This window comes from Pundamilia nyererei, unplaced genomic scaffold, assembly GCF_000239375.1.
Source record: "Pundamilia nyererei isolate P.nyererei 1_Seehausen unplaced genomic scaffold, PunNye1.0 scaffold00092, whole genome shotgun sequence".
Taxonomy (NCBI): domain Eukaryota; kingdom Metazoa; phylum Chordata; class Actinopteri; order Cichliformes; family Cichlidae; genus Pundamilia; species Pundamilia nyererei.
The window spans coordinates 1,538,671-1,563,662 of record NW_005187493.1 but is presented as its reverse complement, the minus strand read 5'-3'; the positions used below and the strand labels follow the sequence as shown (position 1 = coordinate 1,563,662).

Below are 24,992 nucleotides of genomic sequence, written 5' to 3'. Positions count from 1 at the left end.
CAAGACTGACAGCCCCTCAGGCTGAGAAGGATGTCTGGCTCCTCTCTCTTTCTCTCCTTTAATTCCCTCTGTCTCACTGACTTCTTTCTCCTTTATTTCGTCTCCCTTACACAGCTTCCATCTTTTTTTTTCTTATCCATGTCAGCTGAGTTTCATTTTATATGGGTTGCTCTCTTGGTTACTACATATAAATGGAAACTTGGAACTTCCAGAACAAAGAAGCGAGTGCTTGCTACTTGCTTTTGAGAGTGGAGGACACAAATGTTTTCTTGTTCCTCAGAATTATATATTGTCCACAGAGTTATTTAGAGAGATTTTGGTGAGAGTGCACTGGCTGTGGTTCGCTCTAACGTTCCCAATTGGCTTCAGAGATTTGGACGTAACTTGTAACATTCATCGTTGCTTTCGCTGCACTTTTCCCCCCAAACAAAGCTCAATGTGTCTCACTGTGCCTAAAGAGCATCTCAGTGTTTTTAATCATGGCCCAGGGCTGCTCTTCAGCACAGGCTATGGCTTTAAACGCTCTTCTAATCCTCTCTGTGGTGGAACAGCGAGAAACAGACTGAGGATGTGTATGTGTGTGTTTGTGTGTTTCACATTTGACTTTAATACTAAGTGAAAAGCTGCCTACTGAACGCCTCAGTAAGGTCTGACCCACGACTGAGCTGATGAGCCTCAAGCAACAGGAGCTGACCCCAGCGCCAACATGGAGAGCCTCAGTAGCCCACAGGGTACCTTCACATAATGACAACATTGTGCCATTTACGAAACATTACTATCACTAGCATCATCCCAATTAGCGCCGCTAACACAGAATTGCCTCCTTGTTATTCCAAGTCATGCCACGTCTTGTCTTTTAAATGTGTTCACCAAAGTGAAGCTAAGAATTACAGTCAATTCACATTTTTTGGCAAGTTCGCATAGTAGCATCACAGGATCAGTGTTTTGTCTGCTGAGATTTATTTTGATTCAATTCGATTCACATGGGCCTAGAGATCAGTTGGCAACCACCTTGCAACCACTGGTGGGCAGGGAAAAACAACCTGCAATTCATTGGTGAAATTAGTTGCCGAGGCATAAGCTGTTGCACTTAAAACCACCTTGCTATTCCTCCTCTTTGTTTTGTTTGCTAACAGTTTGCCATAGTCATCACTATGAACCTGTAAAGAGTGTGATGGAAATGAGAAACCGTGACCGTTTGACCTGTTGCATATGTATTTCTGGGAGTTCCTTTCTCAAGGCATAAATATAGGGAGGTGAATGATTAAATCTAGATTGCAATCAGATTTAGTAACATTTGCAACCTGCAATTTGTTGCTAATTGCACCTGTGTTTAGAAAACAGCGCAACTTTTGTAAATCACCCATAAAATTAGCTGCACCTATGAGCACTATCTGAGGATTGCAATCGCACACTATGTTTCCCCATTTAGAAAATCTTGCACTCCAGAACTTGTTGATTTCAGCAGTAAAGCACAACTTTTACTTTGAAGCCAAACATCTTTTCTAAATTTCACCACAACTTGGTTGTTAATCCTATGCAATGCGAGTGTGCAGCCAACCGGATTTGAGTCTTTGGCGAGCAGATTCTGGCCCTTGGGCCTTATGTTTGACACCCCTGCTGTAATAAGATGGATGTGTTGCAAAGATTCGGAAGGATATTTATCAGTAACAATACTTGAAAAATAGCTATGAAATAGTATCTTGATACCTAATATTTACATTCGAGTGTACAGTGTCGACGAAGCGAACGACATAATTGCGTGCATAAATTGAAAATATGTGTTCCCCACAGCCAGATTATAAGATGGCTGTCAGACACTGATGGTTTATGGCAAAGAAGTATTTGTACTCCTCAAAAGACATTTTTATATGTCAGTTTGACATAAAATATAGTACGGTCATTTGTTGGAAAATCTAATTACGCTGTTTATGGGTGATGGTGCCTGTTTTTTCTCCTCTGTAATGGTGTTTGTGTGTCAGTGTATGCATTTCCTACTCGCCCCGTCCAGCATAGCTCATGTCTGACTGACTGCACTCACTAAGCCAGATTAGTTTGTGGTTTATGGTTTACAGCTAATTGTCCCCGCTGAAGTCATGTTTTTCCTTGCATTTGGCTGTTTTTCGGGGGACTTTTCAACCTTTGTGTCCGCTCACACTCAGCAGAGTTTGGGCTCTTTATTTCCTTACCGTCTCCATAGATACATCTGTATCTATGGTTCACTTTCAACAAAACCTTTCTCTGCATTTGTTTCCATTAGAAATTCCTCTCTAGCCTGTAAGCACATTTTTAGTCTGCACGCCAAAAGAAGCTGAATACATAGAATACTGTTTGCTTGATCTTACAGTGACAATGGTGAGTAGATTACAGAAAGAGAGAGGGGGACAGATGCAGATAAGCAAAGCTCAGATCCACAAAAGAACTACACAAGAATAAGCCTGTAGCACTTTACCATTGAATACCTGCCTATTTTCCAGCTGACGCACATCGCCCTGGATTGAACTACACTTGATGCTTTGAAAAAAATAATGACTAAATGGTTGGGTAGAGTGAGACCATCTTTTGAACTTAATAAAACCAAAACAAAAAAAAAAATTGAAGTGAAGAAACGGCCGTTGTAAGTTTGAGTGACCTTTTTCTCAGCCCGACAGACCAGAGCGTTTCGTTGGCCTCGATGTCGGAGCGGAGCGCGTTCCAGTAGTCGTAAAAGCGAGGAAAACAGGATTTGCTTTGCTGCTAAGCAAAGTATAGCCATCCATGCATCACTAGCAATGCACCGCGATGCTGTTCACATGTGCTGCCACCATCTTGGATTGTTTAGCCGAGGTCGACGGGGCCGCTTCGACTTTTTGCGTTGGATTTCTGACTTGAAGGGGCGTTTCAGTTAAAAATTCCAGCCAAGGACTCAGAAATTCCAACTTCCAACGTTTATGTGTTTAATATCAGATAAACTATGTTTTGTAAACGCTTGAAACATTGTCACACTGCATAATCAATAAACAGAAAACGCTGTTGTGTAATGCATCAAATGTGCCAACACTGAGCGCTTATTCACCACTTGATCAAATACAATAGGGGCCAGTGTTGCCAATTTAGCGACTTTGTCACTATATTTAGCGAGTTTTCAGACCCCTTAGCGACTTTTTTCCTAAAAAAAAGTCGCTAAAAAAAGACATGAAAGCGCGTATCGCTTTTACTCTCAACAAGCAGTGGGTGCTGTAACGCAGTCAGTTCTTCTTTTACTCTTATGCTGTTTTGTAGATCACAAGGTTTAAAACTACTTATAAACACACACACACAATGTAACTCCACCAGAGTGCCTATTTCGGGTCACTTTTGCCGGTCCAAGCCCGGGTAAAGGAGCAGGGTTGGAATTGTGACATAAAAAAAAACAATATTTGCTAAAAGAAATTTAATTTGTAGTTCTAAATAAACTCTAAATGCATTTAGGACGTTTTTTACTCACTTTGTCTCTTCCACGATGTTATTTCTCTCTCCAACAACATAGGTTACAATTAGATTAGCATGACCAATTATGCAAATTAGGCGATGACGTCATTTAGCGACTTCTAGCGACTTTTAGGACAACCGATAGCGATTTTCCTTACTGAGGAGTTGGCAACACTGATAGGGGCATCGGTGATGTGGAGCAGAGCATTTATTGTGTGCGGCTCCAGTTTGTAGTAGCTGGATCTCCTCCAAGCATGAGCTCTGTGTCACCTCTGTGCTCCACCCAGACAGCAACACGCGTTTACATGACCGAGCCTGTTAGTACAAAATCTTAAGATTTACCTTGTAAAACTGGTCATATATTCCTTAATTCAGTAAACTTCCATGTATGCAAAGTTCCCTGAATTTTTCAAACCTCAGACAATATCAAATTTCCCCCCCCCGGCACAAGAGCTCTGTGATGGTTTTGCCACAGATACAAATGCAGTGTTTACCTCATGTAGTTAAAAGCATGAAGAGCAACGTTTAACAAAACAGTACACAGAGACTGGAAACAACCTCTCTGTGGTCAATCTTTCCACACTGCATCACTGGCACACAAAAAACTGCCTAACCGCATTCCAGATCATCCTTACAAGGAGAAACCCAGCTCACCCTAAATGCGGTGATATTCTAAGAGCAGTAAGGCTTTGAAATTTAAGAATCAAAGGATCAAACTCTAAGCTGTGCTTGGATTCAGAGTGGCTGATGATCTGACCTTAGCTCGTTAACGCCTGGTCTATCATATTGATATATGAGGTTTTTGGGAATTCCATTTTTTAATTCATCATAGAGATACGACATCATTCATCATCAGAGAGAATAAAAATCATCATCTCAGTATAAAAAATAATAATCACAGTCTAAATATAAGGGCTCACAAATGTCAGCAGATTCCTGGAGGGAGATAGCTGAAACTACTGAAATGGATGTGAGGGAATGTACGAAGTGGAAAAACCTGAGGGACAATTACGCTCGCCACAAAAAAGAGCCGGGAACCTGGAGGGAAAAAAGTCCCAGCATTTTATTTTTTTCCGTCGCCACATATGAACAGGACCACAGGAACTAACGCACACACAAGCATAAATGTGGGCAACGATGTTTTTTCAGTTTCTTTTCTTTTATGTAATTTTCCTATTTAAAAATCATGTTATAAATGTTACACGTGTGCATGATACACCGAGCTTTCGCACATAGGTTTGTGTGGAGCTTATTTTTCTGGTGTGATGCTGATGTATTGTTTCACAATAGCACACAGCAGAAGTTTTGGATTTGATGCTAGTTTTCTTTCTTAGTGTGAGTGCTTTTTCATTTCTGTGGCGCTGTGGCTTTCTGCTGGGACCAGACCTCCAGTCCCTATTGTGGCCAGAGGAGAGGATGTAGTAAATGTTGAGCGAGGATTCAGAGAGGAGTTAGGCTAGAAATATTTTCTGCTACCACTCTTTTCTCAGACACAAAACTCTTAATTTATCTGTCTGACTGAAAACTTTAAGGCACATTATCTCCGCGCCAACAGAGCTTTTATTGAAGTTGTGACCAAATTGTCAATACGCCAAAGACTGATGATCTGTCACCAGACCAAGGCTATTTCCTGAGGCTGCTACTGCAGTGTTAGCCCGACTCCACCCTGCATAATGTGTTTTTACAGTTTTACAAAACGCCTTGCCACAGAGAAAAAGAAATCGTTTGGTAATTTGGCAAAGAAATCATTTTCTTTTAAAGCAATGGTGGAAGCCGAGCTTATTTCCATGCTAAGGTGGATAATTGTAAAAACATGCCCCTTTGTCAGCATGATTCTGTATATTGGCCATTTGTCACCTGTCAAAACAACTTATCAAAACTGTCTGCCTAAATGAACTCTTAAAATAATGACTCTTGTTTTTTTTTTGTGGACAAATGGGACTGTTTAGTCAGTGTGTGGACAGCTTTCTGCTGTATCTCTGTGTTCTTATATAGCACCTTTCTGCTCACCTTGAGGACTCAAAGCACTTTATGCAACATGTATCATTGACCCATTCACACACACATATTCATACATGCTTTCTGTCTAACATGCACGAGTGTGAATGAGCAACTCGAGGTTCAGTATCTTGCTCAAGGATCCAGGAACTGAACCACCAATCTTCCAATTAGTGGATGACCTGCTCTACCTCCTGAGCCACAAAACTGCAGTTATTCAGTTTTTAGATTTGAATACAGCCAATCACTAGTGCTGCTATTAAGCTTTGTTTACTTTGATTTTGTTTCTTTTTTTTCTTCAGGAGACTTTAAAACAGAGGCTAGGCTGGTTAGAAGCGTAGGATAATAGAAAAAGTAGTTTAAAACACAGTGTGGGTGCAGTTTGAACCCACTTGCCTTTTAATTAAATGGTGGCTGTTATATGGGGTTTTGTGGCTTCCAAACCAAAGAAAATATTGCACTTGCCCTTTTGTTCAGGCGTTTTTGCAGGAACACAGATCTCCATAAAACAACCTGGGGGTGGTTTGTAAACTCTTGTTTAATATAAAAAATTTCAAATGCTGCCAACTGAAAAGAGCACAAGTATTGACAGGGTCCCCTTTCACAGATGATTGGAAGTTTTGTTGGCAAAGTCCTCCAACCATTTGTAGTACCATGCCTACGCATGGCTTGCGTAAGTGTTGCATCTGGTTAGTTAATCCTGGGAAAGGGAGACATTAATAGCATGATGCTTACATGTTAGATTTGGTGAGGCCAACTCCTCAAATGCTAGTCTGTGTGTGTGTGCATGCGTTTGTGTGTGTGGTTTCATAACTATAACCTCAAGCCGAATTGGGTTGGAAAAACCCATAAAGTTCAGTAACACTTACACCCAGGATAACTGAATCCAGATAATGCTCCTAATAAGAGCTTAAAACATGCTATTCAGAAAGTTGTTTTTTTGACTTTCCTCTGTTTACAGCTGAACAAAAGTGTTGCAACACTGCATCAAAGACAATGATGTGGCTCCAGTACGTGTGGTTTGATGGAAGTTAAGAGAAAACAAGCTAATAACACTGCTGGAAACCCCCATCCTTTTTTTTCTTTGCAGTCTGTTTTTTCATCCTCAAAAATCTGGGAGAAAAAAAAGAGCATCGGTTTTATGTGTGTGTGTGCGTGCGTACATGTGTGAGTGTGTGTGTGTGTCAGCACGACCAGGACCAGATGACCCAGTTTGACCTGACCCAGCCAGGTCTCATAAAAGCAGCGTTTAGGCCAGGAGGCCCGGAGACACAGCGCCACTTTTGTTGGTCTACTGAAGGTGTATTCCCCCCGGAGGCAGAATGAGGGGGCGGGGGTGTCGCTCATTAGAGAGAAAGAAACCAGTCCTTGGCTTGGGCACTCATTATTTCATAGTTTATTAGTGGAAATAAAGTAGTTTCTTTATTTTTATGTATGTTTTCTGCAACCGCTCTGCCCCCCCCCCCCATACTGCCGTACCACAGTCTGCTCATTCTGTTATTAATGCCATTTGCAGTATGGCTCTAATTAACAGGACTCTGCTCACTTTTTACACATGGCCTGCCAGATGCTTGAAACTCCCTCATATGCCCCCCCACTCTCTCTCTCTTCCCTCTTTTCCTTTGTTTCCCTCTTTTTTCCATCTTTTTCTCGGCTTTCGACACTTGATTTTTTCTTCTTCATCCCAATCCTTTTATACATCTGGCTTTCATAGTACTGATTTCACCCTTTGAAATCGATTGGTTAAAGAGTCAACTCGAAGTTGCTGCATCTGCGATAGGATTCTCTGTCCTATATTTACTACTTCATTCTTCAAGGTCAATTGCCGCTTTCAATGGCGCTTCGGCATGTGTGAACATTGTGTGTTTTCCACTGATTACTTGCCCATGAACATGATTAAAGTCAAAGAACATCTGTGCGCGCTCGCCGCGGCAGCCTGCGTGTCCGTTCTTGACTGTCTCGCCGTGTCCTGCTTTCAGAGAGACATGCGTATGCATAAGTTTTACAAAACGTGGCCATTCCACACCGCGCGTGTAATCCTGCACACTTTGTCCGACCTGTGTTTGACATTCTTTAATCGTCAAACACGAAACGGCTTTGTGAAAAACAGTTGCAGGGACTCTCCCTGACTGGTCCTCACAGTGAAGAAAAAACCACAGCAGAGCCAAGCAGTTACAGAAAATATGTCAATACGGGAAATATGACTTTTAAAACAACACTCACTGCGCTGACTTTGTGGCTTTGTGTGTACGTGTAACGTCTACTATATGTGTGCGTTTGTGGGAGAAAGTGGACGTAAAAGACTTTTTCCTCTAGTAATCGCACACTGTAGATTAGTTGAATAGTTGGTCCACCCTATTACTGTCAGTGACAGTGAGAAGCACTTTAGTGGTAACACTAATTAAAATCAGTAGCACTACGCTGTGTTTCCCTTTTTAAAGTTGTCAGATAAATCGTTCAGACCGCCACTTCCCGTGAATCTATAATCAGTAATAACAAAGTTAAACCATAATTTTAATACCTTTCACGTTTCTTTTACAAAAGTATTTAGTACCTCTTTATTCAATACTTTGTAGAGGCCCGTTTGGCAGCGGATGCAACTTTTGAGTGTTTTTGGTTTCTGCAAACTATGCGCACCTAAATTTGGGCAGTTTGTTCCATTCCTCCTGCCAGATCCTCTGAGGCACCATCAGATTGGTTGGGAAGCATCAGTGAGTGCTTTGGCCGGGCTGCTGCTAAAGGACACTCAAACACTATCAGCCAACCTCTAAGTGACTCCAGGGTTGTTGAGGTTGTGTACTTTGGGTCGAAATTGAACTGAAAGGTGAGCTGTTTCCTAGTCTCACCTTGGAACCGGATTTTCTTCAAGTGTCTTTCTGTATGTCCCTGCTGCTGAAAATAACCCTCTCATAGCATGATGCTACAACCACCATGCTTCCCTCTAAAAGGCAGGGGTCACCGGTGGACCACGCACAGTCCACTTTGATCTGTAGATGACCTGAGCAGGAAAGAATCGCTCCCCTTTCCCATCTTCTGTCCAACTACTGTCATTACTAAAAAATACTTCTATTATAACACCAAAGAATTGTGTCATCATGGCTCCTGGGCCTATAGGTGTTGCATTCTTCTTAGTGTATATAAAATAAAAAAACACATTGCAAACTTTCAAATGGGCATCATTAGACCTAGTTTTGGTCCACTGGCCATATGTTTGACACCTATGAGCCAGGTGAGGACCACACAGATAGTGTTTAGAGAGGTCAGTGTTCACTCATCACGCTTTCTTTTCTTTTTTTCTCATAAATGCTGTTTAGCAAATACCAAGCTGGCTTCTCTCTGCCATAAAGACATGATTGATGGAGCACAATTGAAAAGGTTGTCCTTCCAGCAGCTTCTCTGCAGAGGCCGTCTGAAGGCCGTTAGTTTTCTGGCCACCTCTGGCAGAGAAGCCTTCTAGCTCAGTTACTTGGTTTGACCAGTTTGATCATATATGACTTTCCACACCTTTAAGAGTTCCTTGGATTTTGTACTGTGAACGATTAAAGCATACATCCAAAAGATGTGTGCCGCACAGCTTCCATGGCAGCTGCTATTTTTAGCTTGCTCCCGAGAAGTCCCCTTGACCACTTACACCGCGCAACTCTGCAATTTTCGTTCTTTCAAACTGATCCAAATTTAACATGAAGTAACATCGTTAGTGATGACAGCGCACTAGCTGACCCACCTTTTGTTCACACCTTTCTCTCTGTAGACATACAGACAGATAGATCGATCAAGACATGACTTGCTTTTGAAGACGAAGTGCTGATACATCCTCTTTGTTTTTTGTTGTTACTTAGAACTAAGTGTGCGTATCTGCTGAATCAGAGCGTTAGTCATACAGTTGTAGTTCAGTGTAGGACATTTGTAAATTCATAATTCTCTCACTGTGCCTCTCACCCACCCTGGGTGTTGGATTCCCATGCTGAAGCAGGCCCAAAACAACAAGACATTCTTTGGCCGAGCTGTATTTACCACAGCCCAACCGCAAAGACTTAAGCTCCACCCACTCATGAAATCACGAAGGGGATGGGAGTCATAGAGTAAGATGATATGAGGGCTGCCCTAATTTAACTTTTTGGATGGGCCACAGTGTTAATCCTGAGAGACGGTTAAAGGTGAAAAAAGTTGCACTCATTGAGCACCTTTAAGGCAGTGGAGGATAAGTGACTTTCTTTTGCTTTTTTCCGTTAAAATGTGAATGAGTAATTATGTGTGTGCATGTGTGTGTGTGTTCCTGTAAAGGGTTAACTTTACCCATGTTGTAGCTGGCCGCTCTCGGGCAGGCTGGCAGGAGTCAGGCTGGCAGGGGAAACAGAGAGACCCTTTATAGTACAGTTCTGCTGATTTAAATCATATGGCATTGCCTAAAATTATTGCACTACTTGGAAGACAGACAAAAAGAAGGATGAAAGTTTTGTACTCCCCTCTGCTTCAGCTCTCGCAACTGCTTCTTCGACACTTCTGTTTCCTTTTCTACGTCTTTCTCTAATTTGGCTTCGTGGTTGGAGTTTGCTTTTTTAGGTATCTCAGGTTTGTGCTCAAAGTTAAAGATTTTTGAATGAATTGATGGGATTGTTAAAACTTTAGGTGAGTTTAAAGTTAATAGGCATATTTAGCCATTCTTTCTTCTCTTCTCTCCTTCTCTACAGAGTCTGGACCCGGCCAGGTTTTGGTTGCTTGCTTTCATCCCTCTTACCTCTCTGTGAGTGCAGACGGGCCCGCAGCTTTGAGGGGCTGAATGGCACTAGTCTGTTTCAAGCTCAGCAGAGGCTCCTGACGAGGAAGAAGAAACGGCATAAAAATTCTGAGAAACGTCATCTAAACCACCACTGTACTTGTCACGATGGCGGCCAACAGAGAGCACCAAGTGCGTCACATGACGGGTTACCCTCGTGCCATGTACCCCTTCACCTTTAACTCCATGCGTAGCCACTCCCCCTTTGACCTGCTGGCCAGTAGTCACCTTTTTGGCCGTTTTGGCGCAGACCTGCCCAAAGAGATGGCTGCATTGTGTAAGTATCAAAGTTTACTATAATTGTTATATGTTGCTCTGAAGATGTGTATTATTGGCAGTTTGAAGCAGTTCATGTGTCCATTATGTTTCTTTAAGCATTTTTTAAAATTGTTTGTATGAGAACCGTGATGTAACCGGTTACTTCACTTATCCTTAAAGCACCACATCATATTTAACTGTCTTAAAAATGCCACAGTGTCACATAATAACAACAGTTTAAACTAGTGTAAAGTTCAGTCAGGAGGCAAGAAATCAGAATCTCACACCCCTACACATGACAAGACAGTGTGTCCAATGTCTGTCTCCTGACCACTGCTTTTCAGTGTAAGACATTAGAGACTCCACAGTTTTGTAAAAAAGTCTTTAGGGCCAATTTGAGGTTATAATAAGGCTTTAGATCATGCACTGCTGAAGAGAAAAGAAGAGAAGAGAGTTTTTTCTTGTTTTGTTTTAAAAAAAAAAAAATTTTCCATGTGGTAAACCAGGCAGATGAGGGCAGGCTGGAAAAAGGGAAAAGAGTTTCTTACTTGATCCCAGAGTAAGCGGTGCTAGAGCGAGAAAAAGTTCACTTTTTGAGTCACAGGGGGTGCTATTGCACTTCACTGTGACTCGATGACACAGAAAGTCGCTCGAAACGCTGAAATGTAAGGTTTGAACAAAGACAGATGCTAACCGTTGACTTAAAGGATGCAAAGCACTTAATCTGCTTCTTCTGCAACATACTTTTTGTTGAAAAGGACTTTTGTTATATCCACTTTTGTTATTAGTCACACATTAACAAGCCACAAATACTAAATCTGTGTTTTTGTTGATTAGAAAGCTAACCTTTACAATACACAAAAAAAATGTCTTACCTTAGTTTGAGCTCTAGTTGTCTGCAGAGCACGCTGCTCTATCCCTCTGTTTCAACACTGGAAAGCATTTATAGTTACAGTCTCAAATGCCCTGTCAGGCTGACATCAGGTTTCTAAAACCCTGCTGAGCACACTTGTCAATCAGTGTGAGTTTGTGTCAGTGTGTGCACAGATGATGTGTTCACTGAGTTATCTGCTGATCTTTAGTCATTTTCTGGAGCCTCTCTCTACAAGAGGGAGATCTTCAGGCTAATGGCACTCAGGCTGTGATTACATCTTTGAGATGTCGCCTCTGGGACTGTAACAGATACACAGACAGAGACAGAAAGATTTAAGGGACAGCATGAAATATTCCAGATAGATGATTAGCGTCGCATGAAGCTCAGACAGACTGCCAGGTATGCACACTGTATGTAAATCAGTCAAATCGTTTTTGATATATTGGTATTTCAAATTTGTTTGCCAGTGTAGAAAAGACAGAGAAGAAAAGGTGTGAGAAAGATCCTGAATAAAATCTAGGATTACAGTTATGTGGCATTATCAGGACTCTATATGTCATTCCTTAGATTCGAGTTACGTGCACATATCTGTGGTCATTTTAACTTCTGTATAATTTACTACTTCAGCCTCTGTGTGCAAAGTGAAGACTAATATTATGATATATAATATTACATTGTTCAAATACAGTGTTGTGCAAAAATCTTGACTTATCCCTCATCTCTTTATATTTTGCTTGGAAAATGTGAAAGGGATATAAGGATATATAAGGAAAAACAGTTTGCACAGTTCTGACAGGGTTCAAAGTCAATATTTGGTATGACCACCTTTATTCTTCAACATGAATGCTCTTAGTCCAGCTTTCATGTGGTTTCTTTAAGAAACCTTCAGGAATAGTTCTCCAGGCTTTTTGAAGGACATTTCCTTAATGAAATGTCTTCTTGAAAGCCGTCCTTCCACTGAGACCATCTCTGATGAGGCTTCAGTGAACAGAAGATGGATCAGCTGAAAGGTCACGTGCATCTCTCAGATCCCGTGTAATGTCTTTGCTGGATTTTTTTCTATTTCTTAAGGACATGAGTTTCAGATTCTGTTCATTTTCTTTAGGTAGGTTTATCCATTTTTAAGGAGACACCACATTGCAATATGCCAAATTTCCCAAGGTGTATGTTATTGCTGGCATTTTCACGGTTTCAACTAAGGAAATGTGAATAAATGATGTGTTTTTGTGACAGGCTGCTAGTATCAAAGTGCCTTAAGATACAGTTTAAAATTGCTTCTAAGTTTCTGCTTTGTACGTTTAAGTTATGTGTCTTTTCAATGCTTGAATACATCATTGGCCAGTGTTAAGTGTCTTAACAAGCAGACAATAAAAATTCCTCTGAAATGTTCAGTTACAAGACCTGGAGAAAGAATTAGCAGCAAATGTCCACGAAAAAACTTTAAAACACCTTGAGAAAGCCTGGAGAGCTATTCCTCAAGATCACTTAAAAATGACAATAAAGTCTGGCTCCGTGGAAGCAAAATGTGAAGAAATGAATGACACGTGACTTTTTCGCAGTACTGTACATGTCAGTACTTGAAAATACAGAATTTTTTAAAAATGGCTGTAATTAATCTGCAACTGGTATAGTGATATTGTTGTCCAACCCCTCAAATTAAAGCAGAGCTTGTGCTCTTTAAGCCTATATTTGCTATAACTGTAACTTTGATTTGTTTTGACACACAGTGTCCAAAAGTATTGAATCAAAATGTTTAGTAATGGCGCAACAAAGTAACACAGAATCATTTTAGTCAGAAAATCTGCTTTTGTCTCTACTGTTTTCTCTTATTAATAGATGGCAGAGACCTAAAACTGTACTGTAGGTTGTGGGTCAGCACCAAAGATTCAGGAATTACTGGTGTTTGTGTCTTTAACACATTCAACCCCGAGATATAAAACATGTATTTACAGAGCAGAGCATCATCAGCACAGTCATGATTCAATTTGAGGCAAAACTTAGGAAGTAGTATAATTCAAAGGAGGTGAGGAAAATAAAGAGATCACCTGTTCAGTCACCACCTACTCCCCTTTTCCTAACCATATGCACATCATTTGGGTTTTTGTGGAGCAGACTTTATATTTTTATAAAAGCACGAGAAGAAGAAGAACTCAGCTGATAAGCTAATGGCCTCAAGTTTGGCTCTCTATTCTCTCAAAAGTCAGAAATGCTGTTGGCCATGTCGAGGAAATTCTTGGTACGCAACGTTTATTTTAAAGGCAGCAAAAAGAGTTGTGCTTGAGTTCGCTCCAAGTCTTTGTGAAGCTCTCACTCTGGTATCGTCTCCTCTCTGTATTGTATTACAAACAAATCGGTGTCTTGGGGCCACGGGCAAAACAGTGTTGAAATGTAAATTTAACGTTTCCACAAAAGATAAAATGCAGAGGAACAAACACTGTAAAGTGCGTGAGTTTCATCATGTAAGTCAGTTTTAGAAGGACACAAAAAATACAAATCCATTCTGTAAACTTTTGTGCTTCACAGAGTTTCACTGGTGGGAAATTTCAGGTTTGTTTGTGCTTCATGTTATCTATGCCTTATATTCTATGTTCAGTGTGCTGACCACAAATATTAAGATGAGTAGAAGTCAAATACTTACACTTAATGGTCATTTTGTTAGATACGTGTTTTTAGTTGCTCATTAATGCAAATATCTAATCAGCCAAACACATGACGGCAACGCAATTCATTTAGCCGTGCCGTGGTTGTTAGTGCCAGACTGGCGTTATCATGGTTATTCCTCGTCTGTGTTTGGTATACAAAGCAAGCGTGTGCTTGGTATTGCAGAAGGAATTCAGTTATCATCATTATAATTTGGGAAAGGCGTTGACACGTTCCTCCACCAAGTGAATAAATTGAAAGCTACTTGCTTTAACTCTGCAGGTATCCCGTATATAAACAGAGTTTACTGTGGCTGCCTGCCAAGAAGGGTTTCAATAGGAAGAATAACAATGCAGCCAATAAGCCCTTTCTTTACCCTCAAGTGAGGCTACAATAAATTACTTATCTCTCGGTAGTGTAGTAAGTGAATCAAAAGTTTATAAAAAAATTTCTGTGGAAGTTTGAGCGGGATTTGCAAATTAATTCAATCCATGCCCTAATCAGTGTGAGTGGAAAACTGGACTTTGTTTCCTAATGAGATGAAACTCGGAACATCCCTGGAGTTGAAATTAGCGGATATCCACATCAAAAGACCCCTGCTGTGTGTTTAATCATGCTCTGAGTTCTCTCTTCTTCCCCTAATAGCTGGACAAATTTGGCAAAACACACATGCGACTGATTTTGTCTGAGCCTTTCCTGCTCCTCCTGCTCCGGGTTTCCTAGAAGTTCTGTAAATACATTGCACGGTATCTGGATTTCACGTGGAATATCGATTGACGCCTCCTTTTGTTTTCTGGACACAAAATTGGTTATGAAAGTCTCGCAGGGAAGTGGTGAACACAATGTACCTTCGTAATTTCTCTACTAGTAACATCTTGTTCTTTGTAATGTTTTGAATGTGTGTGTGTGTGTGTGTGTGTGTGTGTGTGTGTGTGTGTGTGTGTGTGTGCACACGTGCGCGCGTGTGTGATATTAGTAATATGAACCTAATGGCTCAGAGTGAGGCTTGTGTGTTTTTCTTTTGTGTCTGTCATCACAAGCACTCTGTTTAAGCACATACACACATAATTGTCTGTGTGTCAGAACACACACACACACACATTTCCACTGCCACTCTGTAGGCTGCACATTCCAACACCCATGAATATCACAAACAGCAGTCTTGTGCTCCTTGCCTCACATTTGTGACTGTATTGGTGCGCTTACAGATGACCGCAGTGAGACTTTGTGCAAATAACTGTGGTTCAAGCAGGAGGAGGTGCCTGTGGAGAAATAGACAGAGAGAGAGAGGGAGAGAGGGGCCATTGTTCGGCGCTGTGTGTTTGTGTCAGACATGACGACAGGATGAATAGCCGAAGAACCTGATTGTGAATAGCTGTAATGCGACTCGGTCCTCCTACAAGTTGTGTGTGAGTGAGAGAAAAAGAGCAGGGACAGAGCTGAGCGGGGAGTCCTGTGTTTTAAGCTTCAAAGGCAAAGAGGGGCAATTTGCCGAGCCTAAAGAGCAGGCGTGAGCCCGTGTTTTGGTAAAATAGAAGGAAAATGATACAACTTCTTCGTCTTCTTTTTCCCTCCCTCTTTCGCATCCCCCCCTCGTTCATTTGTGTGCTTCTCTCCTCAAAGCAGCAACAGGGGGCAGGGTGCTGCAAGGCAGGGAGGGTAATTGTCTCAAGGTGTGGAGAGAGTTCAGCGGGCTTGTGCAGCTACGCTCCCCACAGTGCATCGTAGTGAGCGGGTGTGTGCTTGTGTGCACAGCTTGGCCAAGACCGAGGGGATGGCTAGAGGGCTAAGGGGCGAGATGAATATAAAAGTTAATCTGCTAAAACCGGCAGAGATTGTGTATGGTGTTTTCAAAATATTATATAAAGTTAAAAAAATGAGGAAGAATGGGTTCAGGATGTTGAGAGCAAAATAAACAAAAACGCAGGGGGAAAACAAAGAAAGAAGAGAATTGTAATACGCGAGAGGAATATGAAGTGTTCAAAGCCACAGGCTGTTGGAAAGTTAGTGTGCAGGCGTGTACGCCTGCATGTGCACATGCGTGTGTGTGTATGAAGTGTGTGTGGGGGGTGTTAGAGCCCCAGTGGGGGTTTCTTCCAGAGTTCATCCTTCTTGAACGAGGGAAGGAAAGGGAGGAGGAGAGCGAGAGGAGGGAGGAGGGTGAGTGTGTCTCGTATACAAACTATCTAGACTTTGGGCCAGCGCGGTTCGCCTGCAGCTGAGCCGCACTTCGCCGCACTTCAAGCATCCAGCACGCTCGGGGAGGGAGGATGACTGAATCCATTTGAATCAACGCAGAAGATTTTAATTGCGGCTGCACGTGCAATGAATTAGTGGCGAAAGAGAAACCTTAAAAAGGCGGTCAAAACTTTGTGCAGCATGAGAAAGTTGGGGAGAAAAAAAGTGAATTATTTATGTATTGAACCATTTGAACCAAAAAAAAAGAGCCCATCAGGTTGCCGACCACGGATGGATTATTCATAAACTTTCGGGTGAAAAGTCGCTCTTTGTTGTCTGTGAGGCAGTATTTCATAAATCCATAAATTACACATGATCGGCTGATCGTGAGTTCTTATACAGGCTTTCTGGAAAGAATGCCGTGATTTGGCACCAGCTGTTGGCAAAAGTGACACGATATTTATTTGTGTTTAATTAATTGTGATTAGTTGCAACTGCCGGTCGTCGGTACACAGCAGACCATCTGCACATATGAAATTCCTTTTAATAATGACTCACTCATGTCTTGGATTCTATTTTTGTTCCTCCATATGTAATTACACAGTTATGTCCGTGTAACTTAAAAAAAATATTGGCATTTGATTTAGTAGGTTTCTTTTCTGCTGCATTCTTTAAAAAAAATCACAGTAAATATTCCCAAAGCAACCTTTTGTAATAGGTTTTAAATTTTAGAGATATTACAGGCATTAAGTGTGTGTCTGGGGCCACGTCCCTGTGTTGCTGTGGGGTTTGAGAGCGCCGTGAAAACAAGCAAACAACAATGCTGTGCTTCACACTCTGCCAAGTAGGAGAAGATTTTTGTTTTTTAAAGTTTTTGCCAAAGTTGACCGAGATGTTTGCGAGAGAGGCTATTTCTTCCCTGCTGTGGTGAAACAAAAACAAAGTTAATGCGGAGAAAGGAGCAGGGGGGGAAGGGGGAGGAGAGGAGTGTTTGTTTTCATTCGTTGCATATGAATTATAAAGAGGTGAGTTTGAAAAGTTGAAGAAGAAAAGAGCCCAGGAGAGAGGGACTGTTGTGTGGCCGGTTGGGGAAAGCAGGTACACGCCTCCTCGTGTTGTTTTGTCCCTCCTCTTTCTTCTTCCTTAACCACACCCCCCTTTTTTCTCAGTACTGGGAGAGCCGCTCAGATAGTTGGCCGTGACTGCAGCGGAGTGTGAGAGGCCCAGAGAGCCAGCAAGAGGGGAACTGAGATCAGTTACAGCAGGGGAGGCGAGCAAGTGATCTGGGAGCAGAGGGGGTAGAAGCAGCTCGACTTGTAGAACGGTGATAAGGTGAAGAGGGGGGAAAAACTTAAACAGAAAGAGGGGAGTTTGTCCATGTAGAGGACTTTGGAAAGACAGGACAGCCAGGCAGAGGAGGGGGGGGCAGTGGCAGGGTCAAAGACAGGCAGATAGACAGATAGACAGACAGACAGGGAACACCTGGACCACTCAGGGCATTAAGTTACTTTGAGATTTCCTCAATAGCAAAGAAACATGTTCGACTGCATGGAGGCTCTGGGGCTGGCCCCTCGGCCCCTCTTCGATGTGTCCAGGCAAGGCTCCTGCATGCTCAGCAAGGCCACCCCTTACTTCTCCGGGCTGGACCCTTTTGCCTGGGCTGGGACAAGCAGTGTTCAGTGTGAGTACTCTGTCCTGTCCGTCAGACTGTAAAAAAGAGCAGCTGTGTGTGTGTGTGTGTGTGTGTGTGTGTGTGTGTGTGTGTGTGTGTGTGTGTGTGTGTGTGTGTGTGTTCTTATCAGAGCCCTGGTTTTGTTATCACGGAGCTCTCTCCACAGGAAGAGTCAGATTCCTTTCGATTATGTGTACCCATTCTCACCCTGCAGTGTGTTTGTTTATGTGCTTAGCGTGCTTTGTGAGTGTGAGCGAGTGAGTTGGGGAGTGTATTTATACATCAGGGTGTTTGTTTTCCTTATGAATGACTTCACATGATTGACAGCTCTTTCAAACAATGCAGGGACTTAACCCACCGATGTGTCCAGAAAACAACAAGCGCCAACGTCTGAGCCGAACGCTGCACTGACAGATCGAAGGCAAATGGGCCTCGAAATCACATGGTTGCAATCAGGCGAACAAACCCAAACACAGAGCCTCAGTTAGTTAGAAACGGATCATTTACAGAAGATAAATAAAGATAAGTAGGGAGACATATTTTATCAGAGAGGGGAGCTTTTTCACTTTTAAAAAGATTTGATCTGAGCGAGCACTGATGCAGGAGCAGTTAAAGAAAAATGTGAATTTTAGCAGCGTTCTGCAGAAATGAGAAGCACAGTTATTAAAAGATAGATGTTGGATGGCTTGACATGCTATCAGTCACTGTTTCTCAACTCCACAGGCTACACATTCTTTTGACGTTTGACCAAAAATTGCATCACACATTGAGGTACAATGCACTCACCACACAGTTACACAGTTATACAAATGCGGAAAAAATTTGCTTTATCTCATAAAATAACGAGGCCACCTTTTGTAACTGTCGCGGAGCCCATTTTCAGACTCTCAGATTACACTTGGCTGGGTGACTTGGAAAAAAACAAACGTTTATAGGAGCTCGACTTGAGGTGCAGTCGGGCGCGTCGCCGAGCTGAAACTTTTCTGACGCGATGTGAGATGTCCCCACCGAGCACCTTGAGCCTATTTATCTTCAGTAATTATTTAGATACCAGCGCATCAAACCCTGTCGAGCCCGCAGTGCTCGCTAATGATGATGGATGAGCAGTCAGGATGACAAACACCACAGCAGGGCCTGTTTCAACTCGCCGCGGAGCTTTGCCAGATGCCACACTGAAAGACAAATGTCCGCAAATGTTCATTAATCATCGTTATTTAACTGCATACAATGTATTTTTAGTTTCTTTTTCTTTCTTTTTTTTAAGTTATACAGGCTGCTCCAACTAGCATCAGCCAAATCGTCTGGTAAAAACAGTGTGAAAGAACTAGAAGAGTGCTCACTTCAGCATCACTAACTGATTGATTCATTAATCGAGAGAAAATGATTGACAGTTTCTTTGACTGATTAATGTTTTGACTCACAGAGAAAGTGATTGCATGTATCTCATAAAGTGTCATATTTATGCTCACTTGCTTATTATTTAATAAATTGTAGGTTTTGCTGTTTTTTGCATTTCTTGTTTTTTTCTGCAAGATTTTACATTTTGTATCATCTCAGTTGCAAAAATAGGTTCAGGAACCTGAGTTTGGGTTTTATTTTACTATTTTCCAAAGCCATGGCTCTTTTCAACATCTCAGGATCTATTGTGAGTCTGACATGATTTTGATATTTTTTTCCTACTTTTCTATAAACTGGTGCATGGCATATCTTTAGAGCTGATTAGAAAGAGAACAAGTGAATGCTTTTTCTTTTTCAGCATTTCTTTGGGTGAACATGTTCTGTTGGACATTATGGCGCTAAATTCCTCAGGGCATTTTGGCCTCTCTGTCTTCTCTCTGGTGTGTGTGTGTGTGTGTGTGTGTGTGTGTGTGTGTGTGTGTGTGTGTGTGTGTGTGTGTGTGTGTAAGGGGGGGTCATCTTTTCCTGCGTTTTTTTGCGAGGCAGTTCAGCACCTCTTTGCCTTCCTTTGTTTCAACGTCAGGAGGCATTAAATGGAGCGGGGACATGCCTGAGTCTGTCTGCTCTCTCTGTCACTGCCTCTTGTGCGGTGTGACATTTGCTTTTTTTTTTCCTCCTCCTTTGAAGATCTCCTTTTTCTTCCAGTAGTTGCGTGTTCTTCCCAGCAGTAAAGTGTGTTTATTCTTTTGCCCATACACGGATCAGCTTACGGGCCTCGTGTTGTGTAACCAAGAGCTTTTAATGATTCAATTACAATTATAAAAGGCCCAATTAAGAGATTAGGTGGTGTGTAAGGGGCATGGGGACTTAAAAGCGAAGCGGGGTGAGAGAGGAGTGGCAGGATGAAGTTAGATGTTGGGATTAAACCCACCGCTGCCCTTTGTGTCCTGGTGTTTAGAGCCTTGAGGGGAAACGGTCTTCTCTTCATTCAGTAGTAATCCCCGTTTTTGCTCGGCATCTTCTCCTCTTTGAGATCAGGCTCTTCAAAGCTGCTTTAACAACGGGCCATCGTATCATCACACTGAAGAAGCAAAGCTAACTATGATACAGCTGGAAGATGCTGTTATAGACAGACAAGAATTGTGCTTAAATCACGAGATAAAAAAGTTTTTATTGTGTGTTGTCTTTATTGGAGTAGAAGGACTTAGATATTTATGTTGGCTGTACTGACAGCAGTGTCACTTGTTTCTCATACAGTTTGGTAGTGTGTGTGAAGTAGTCTTTTTCTCTGGAGCTCCGCGTTCTGTCTCCACTGTTGCTTTTAGCAGGAAACAGAGCAGCTGATGTGTAAACACAAGTTCAGTATATGTGTGTATATGTATATCCGCTGGAAGAAAACGGATTCTTTTAATTGTGATGAACGTGTGCTGCAGTTTAATAATAACCTGACTACATCAGCTACATGTGTTGTGTTTATATATAGCTGATTGTTATCTAATATTTGTCAGTTCTTACTTTAAGTCGGGGGTGTCAAACATATGGCCCAGGGGCCACAGTCGGTCTGGCAAAAACTCTAATCCAGGCGGCTGGACAGCTTTGGAAAATATGAAGGAGGGTATAAATAAGGGACTTTAAACTTTATTTTAAATTGTAGCTGTTTTTAGTATTTTTTTTTTACAGCTAAAGCTAAAGAGCCATTTATGTTACACCAAAGTAGTCAAATTATCATATAAAGAGTTTAATGACAGAAAAGTTTCTGATTTTCACTGTTTACTATAAAAATCTTAGTTATAAAAAAATGAATCAACCAAAACTTCTTGTTTGATAAATATGCGACAGTATGGGCAGTGTGCTTTTGCATTTGCTAAATTGCAGAAAAAAACTGAGATGTGCAGTTGAAAGTGCACTGCTTTCTCTTGGTTTAAAAGACATTTTAAGATAGAATTTCAGATATTAAATATTTGGTTTAATGACAGAAAGTGTTACTCATCCCCACTTAAGATCGGGCTTGTATGTGACCCATGATGTAAAATGAGTGTGACATTCCTGCTTTAGGCGATATTATTGTGTTTCAGATTTTTTTTTAATATGACCACACATTTTTGTGTAGAATGGAGTGGCTACTAGTGGGTTAGGTTCAGATTACTTTCCCAGCTAGTAAAACAATATGCCAACTTTCCTTCCTTTTACAGAGTTGCCTCTCCCATCGCTTTCTCTGGTGAAATAAAATCAATGTATCCTGACAGATTATTTCATTGCTTTGACTCGTGTAAGTGCCCTAATAAGATTATATCTCCAGTCTGATTACTTTGAGTAATTAGGCAACAGTTTGCATGCAAATTTAGTGTCATTGCTTTTGATTTTGAAACCTCCAGACGTGGTAAATGTTAGGCGTGATTCATGTGGGGAAGGCTTATTATTTTTGCTGTAGTTTAATGAAAGCTTTGAATCCAGTTCTTCTGATTACTGATTGTTCCAGCTCGAGGCCAGCTTCTTGTGAGGTCCAGCGGAGTCATGCTCAAACTTGTCTCCAGTCGTGGCGTTCCAGCTTTCACCCCATTATCTCCGTGCCTAAATGATTCAGAATTATTAATGTCCTACAGTATTTCATTTCATTTACATTCTTTTACATCATTCACGCTACCTAGTGCAAATCACTTGTTTTACTGGTGGGTGTAACATTCAGAAGTAAATCAGGTTGAACGGTATCACCGCATCATTAGGTCTTTGTATAGCAGCAGAACGTTTTCAGGACATTAAAACTTAGCAAATCAGATTAAGATAAGACTCAGATCTTATATCATAAGAATACAAAATTTTACCACATTGCCATAGGATCATGCAGTTTTAACTACCACACATGCATGTGCGTGCTAAGATTAGCAAAAGAGAATGTGTTTGAGAAACTGTGCTGGTCTCAGTTTTGCATTTAAGGTGCCCAACGGTGGAAGCCGACTGTGGAGTGAGATCCAAAAGCAGGGGAGGTGGGAAAATATAAAGCTTGGTTTATTGGGTGTTATTTAAAAAAAAAAAAAAAAAGGAAGGGAGGGACAAAAGGGACAAACTTGAATTTAACAACCTGCCCCGTAAATGCACCCTCCCCCCCCCCCACACACACACACTCACACGCCGTGGCGACAAAGACAAACTCCTTGACCGTGAACACAAGAACAACAAATGATTACAAGACTGCTGTTTTCCAGGTTTTGTTCTGAAACCTTCCCTTGCGTTATTACTTTGTTGGCGTGAAGTGTGAGAAGTGCAGATTATCTTCTTTCGGGGCGATGTTTGTACTGAGGCTCTGGCACGCTTTACAACAGTGCAAGGGTTCGCGAGGATGGAGGGTTTGGTTTCTGTTTTTGTAAGCGAGTTTGTGCAAATGTGTGTGTGTGCCTTTGTGCACCGTTGCCTCTGTGTTTGCTTGTGTGCCTCCTTTTTAGTGTTTGGTGCAGTTTTTATGGAGCCATCTCCTGGACAGTAGCCTGGTTTTCACAGCCCTTCCTTTAAAAAGGCACTGCCAGTGACAGGAAGGACTCCTCCTCCTGCCAGGGCAGGAAGGCAGGAGAGGACACAGGGGGGAAGAGGGTTATTAGTGAGGGCCTCGGGAAGAGGAGGAGGGGGGCAATGGTATTGAACTTAGAACAGCTGATGAAAGGGATTGTCACTGAGATCTCTCCCGTCTCCTCCCTGCTGTCGTGGTAATTACTTGCTCAGCATATTTGCGGTTGAACCCCCCTCCCCCAAATCTCCCCACCACCACCTCTGTTGCTGCTCTTAATACAGTTTAGTATGAAATACAGATAAAAAAAAAAGTCATCAGTTCTGTGAGTTTTTTATGGACTGCGTTGCAACTATTTAATAATAAAGGACATTTATGGCAGCGTTTCCTCCCTCGCTCCCTCCTCTCGCCATGTTTGCGAGTGTTGTTGCACTCCAAGTCACACGGAAAACCATCGCTCACTGTCCAACTGACCCCTGGACTTGTGCAGCAGCCCACACACGCACACACATTCGCGTGTACATGCACATTCCACAGCACGCTGCTGAACATTTTGTTTGGCGAGAAGTTATGTAAAAGCTACATTTGTTATCGAAATTAAAAATTTCAACGGCTAGAGGAGAAAAAAATTGGTTTGGTTAGGTTACGAATTTGAATCTCCTGTAAACTGAGTCACTGTTTCGCTGAATTCCGATTTGGCTCACAAACAACAGTATAGGAATTATTAAAGTTTACACATGCTTTGCTTTACCTCCCATTTCAAGAAAGATGCGAGGCTCGCCGGAGCCCTCAGGACAAAGTCGGGTTCAATGAGACGTGTGATGGAGGCCGGCTGAGCCAGGCTGCAGGTCCTACAGGGCATGTACCACACACAAGGAACGGCTGCAGTGTCACTTTTACTCTTTATGTGCGATTGTTTTTATTTAAGCTGCTTCAGCATGTGGTTACTTTGTTTTCATTTACATGTAGCTGTTAATACAGAATGGTTAGGGCAGAAATAAAATAAATACATGCATAAATACTTTATTGACCCCACAAAGGAAATTATTGTGGCACAGCAGGGCAAACTGCAAAATAGAACAGTCTACAATAATCTGTTACAAGAAAATTGATCCCCTTAAAATTCAGCCAGTTGGCGCATTTTTTATGTTTTCCAAAAAATTGAGTGCACAGAGGAAAAGCAGGAACCCCCCCCACACACACACACACACACACATACACACAAATAAGTAAAAAGCTAATTATGAGTGGTGAAAAAGAAATTCCACAAACAAAGCAGTTGCTATTGTTGCAGTTTAACTCACATCTGAAGGATTTTATCACTTCCTGCTGTCAAATCTGTTCACTTAAACAGCTAAAGCCCGATTAAACCTTTCTTTTCCTTTTTCCCCTGTGTTTTTAAAGCCATGCTGGTCAGAAGATAGTTTGACAGTGTAGCTCTAGTAAACTTCTCAGGAGTGATATGTTGATTCCTGAGCTCTGACTCTCAGGCATCAGAGCTGATAAAGAAGAGCGGCTGCTGTTGTCTAAACAGAGATGTGCTGATCTGACAACAAACACTGAGGAAACAGGAAAGGAGGAAGATGGAAAAGACATGTGAAGGAGGAATATTGTAGTGTGACGCCGTCTGCAGAAGACAGGAGTCGAATTGTGTTGTAGCCTGGCTGTGAGTAGATGAAGTTTAGTTTAATGGCTCTCCGGTTCATGACGATAAGCTACAGCATGCCTATTCAACTACGAAGTTAGTTGGGCCAGATTTTCAAACCGAGGAATTTATCTGGGCCAGATATTTTTTTTGAAGCCAGCAAGCAGCAGATCATGATCAATTTCAAACCCACACAACTGTACTGAAAAACAAGTATTTTTTTTAATCCCTTTTCTCCTGTAAATCTGGTGGTGACCTCTCACAAATGCACACCAAAAGGTCCATTTAAAAAAAAGGGAGCTATAACTAAACTATTTTTTGCACATTTGAAATAATAATAACAAAAAACATTTTGATAATTCCCTTTCAAATTAAAATAAATATTTCGCTGACCACTCACTTTTCCTGCCATGGATGGAGCCCCATCCATCACAAGTATACAGACGCGCTTCATATCCAGACCATTTTCCTCAAAAAGAGCTTAAATCTTCTCAAACATCATTTCGCCAGCTGTGTGTCCCTCTAACGGTAGTAAGCCGAGCAATTTCCCATCCAAAAAATGGACATATACGCACAACTGTGCATTATCAGTTCTGTCTGTGA

The 24,992-nt window shown here is 41.7% G+C and overlaps 1 protein-coding gene across 5 annotated transcripts in view; it reads left to right on the top strand.

Moving 5' to 3' along the window:
* Positions 1-24,992, top strand: part of LOC102193779 (retinoic acid receptor gamma-A-like) — a 48,145-nt gene that overhangs the window by 13,948 nt on the left and 9,205 nt on the right. For 4 of the 5 annotated variants that reach the window (XM_005739575.2, XM_005739574.2, XM_005739573.1 and 1 more), the window contains one exon: positions 10,140-10,502. In XM_005739575.2, coding sequence (XP_005739632.1) covers positions 10,334-10,502 — 169 coding nt within the window. In that variant the 5' untranslated portion in view covers positions 10,140-10,333. Of the gene's footprint in view, positions 1-10,139; positions 10,503-17,362; positions 17,857-24,992 lie in introns of those variants that run through there. The other variant, XM_005739577.1, reaches the window with a different exon arrangement.